This window comes from Amaranthus tricolor, chromosome 9, assembly GCF_026212465.1.
Source record: "Amaranthus tricolor cultivar Red isolate AtriRed21 chromosome 9, ASM2621246v1, whole genome shotgun sequence".
Classification (NCBI taxonomy): domain Eukaryota; kingdom Viridiplantae; phylum Streptophyta; class Magnoliopsida; order Caryophyllales; family Amaranthaceae; genus Amaranthus; species Amaranthus tricolor.
Window position 1 is genome coordinate 2602011 of NC_080055.1, and position 2500 is coordinate 2604510.

Sequence of the window (2500 nt, forward strand, 5' to 3'; positions counted from 1 at the left end):
TAAGCAGGAAATTGAGACACTCAATCTCATCGTTGATTTCATCTGAGGAGTTACATAAGGAGTTAGAGAAAATAAACTTAGAGATAATCCACGAAGGGGAATTGGAAGCCAAGTTGAGTGCATTGTCCATTCAACCCACACTTTTCGGAGAAATCATGACTAAGCAATTAGAATATCCCAAGATCATGAAAATTTCGGGAACAGGCCAGTGATGGGAAAGCTGAAGGCTTTACAGTGCATGCAGATGGTAGCCTCCATTTCAAAGGGTGACGGTGTGTACTAGATGAGTGCGAATCCTTTAAGGAGAGGTTTTTGAATGAAGCTCACAATTCTAGGTACTCCGTTCATCTTGGTGGAGATAAAATGTATCAGGACTTAAAACTCATGTTTTGGTGGTGGGGTATGAAAAAGGATATTGTAGAGTATGTTTCCAAGTGTCTAACCTTCCAAAGGTCAAGAGTGAGCATAGGAGACCTGCTGCATTGTTACAACCTTTAGCAATTCCGGTGTGGAAGTGGGATGACATTTCAATGAACTTCATGTTGGGTTTTCCACGAACAAGAGCTGACAATGATACACTTTGGGCTATCGTGGATAGACTTACTAAGTCGGCCAGGTTTATACCAATGAATTGCAAGTGGGATAGGGAACAGCTTGCTCGTGCTTATATTAAGTACGTGATTCGTTATTATGGGATACCTCGTACTATTGTCTCCGATCGGGATACTCGATATTTGTCACATTTTTGGAATCGTTGCAACAGGCGTTGGGACCACTCTGCTCCATAGTACTTCTTTTCACCCGATGAAGGATGGTCAAACAGAACGTGTTAATCAAATATTGGAGGACATGATGAGAGTGGTGGCCATGGAGTGGCAAGGTTCATGGGACGAACATTTAGATTTGGGTGGAATTCTCTTATAATAATAGTTATCAAGCTACGATCCAAATGGCTCCATTTGAAGCACTTTATAGTCGTAAGTGTCATAGACCTGTGTGTTGGGATGATTTCACTGAATCTGTTACTCTAGGACTTGAAATACTAGTTCAAACGGCCGAACAGGTCAAGCTAATCCATGAGAAAATGAAGGCAACCCAGGATAGACAAAAGTCGTACGCCGATCTTTGACGTTGACCTGATGAATTTGACGTTGGTGATAAGGTTTTACTTCGTGTGTCTCCCATGAAAGGGGTTGTTCGCATTGGAGCTAGGGGTAAGTTGAGCCCACGTTTCATTGGTCCTTATGATATTTTGGAGAAAGCAGGGAAGTTAGCCTATCGATTGGCATTGCCTAACACTCTGGGTAAGGTGCACGATGTCTTCCACATATCACAACTGAAGTGTTATATCGCAGCCTCTTCTCATGTTTTGGATCTAGAACCTTTGGACCTTGATGAGAATTTATCTTACGAAGAACAACCTATTCGAATACTGGATAGGAAGGTTCGTAGTACTTGTTGGAAGGATATCACTATGGTTAGGGTGTTGTGGTCCAATCATCGTTCACAAGAAGCAACATGGGAAACGGAAGACTCCATGGGGGAGAAGTATCCTTACCTTTTCTCTCAGGTTAGTAAGTTACGGAGGCGTAACTTCTTTAAGACGGGTAGAAGGCGATAGGAATCTCGCGTTTTTCATGCTTATTGGATTTTTTTGTGTATGTATGTAGTGATCAACTTCATTTTTACTTCTTTTGTGGTTATGTGTCATCTTGTTTCGTCTTATGGTAAGTTGTGGTTTTGGGGTCAAAGCCTTTTTATGGGGGTAGTCTGTAACACTCCGATATTTTATTTTTTCTGAGAATTTCCCCGATATTTTTCTAATAATTTACTTGTAAAATTGTTTTATAAATATTTTTTTATTATTTTTGGGATAAGTCATGTAATTTCAATCATTTTTACGTCCAAGCTGCTTCCTTAGCCCAACTTAGAATTATGTAATTCTTTTATTTTAATTTTAAAAAAAAGAGGGGAATTCGAAGGGTTTGGCCGACCCTATTGATGACATTAGGAGAGTTTGTAACTCCCTTAGGGCAAGTGGAAGATCATGCAATTATCTCAAATATTCAATCTTCCTAAATCATTTCATGCTTCATTTTATTATTCATAAGATTTTCAAAAAAAAAAAATTCTCTCCTTTAACTTCTAGCTCCACACGCCTACCCATCAAATTTTGCATCATTTGGTGTTTTTCCATTGATGCAAATACAATTGTAGGTATAATTCTTAAATCTATGTTTAATTCTTAAGTTATAATTTAAATTCTATGGTTGGCATTTTTATTTTATAATATATGCTTAATCTATGACTAAAATTTTTATATATCAATATGTGTTGCATTTTTTTTAATTTATTTTGATGTAGGGAGTTTTAGGGTTAGTAATGATACATATATGTAAATGTAAGATTGTTTTTGTGTGTAGGATGATAGTAAAATTCATAAATATAAATATACATATAAAAATATGATATTTTATATTAGTGAGAAAAGAAAATTTTA

The 2500-nt window shown here is 37.0% G+C and overlaps 1 protein-coding gene across 1 annotated transcript in view; it reads left to right on the top strand.

The window, feature by feature from the left end:
- The window catches only part of LOC130823184 (cysteine proteinase mucunain-like), a 2115-nt gene extending 1903 nt beyond the window's left edge, over positions 1 to 212 (top strand). The window contains exon 3 of the mRNA XM_057687819.1: positions 8 to 212. Coding sequence (XP_057543802.1) covers positions 8 to 212 — 205 coding nt within the window. The remainder of the gene's footprint in view (positions 1 to 7) is intronic.
- Positions 213 to 2500: the final 2288 nt, after the last annotated feature.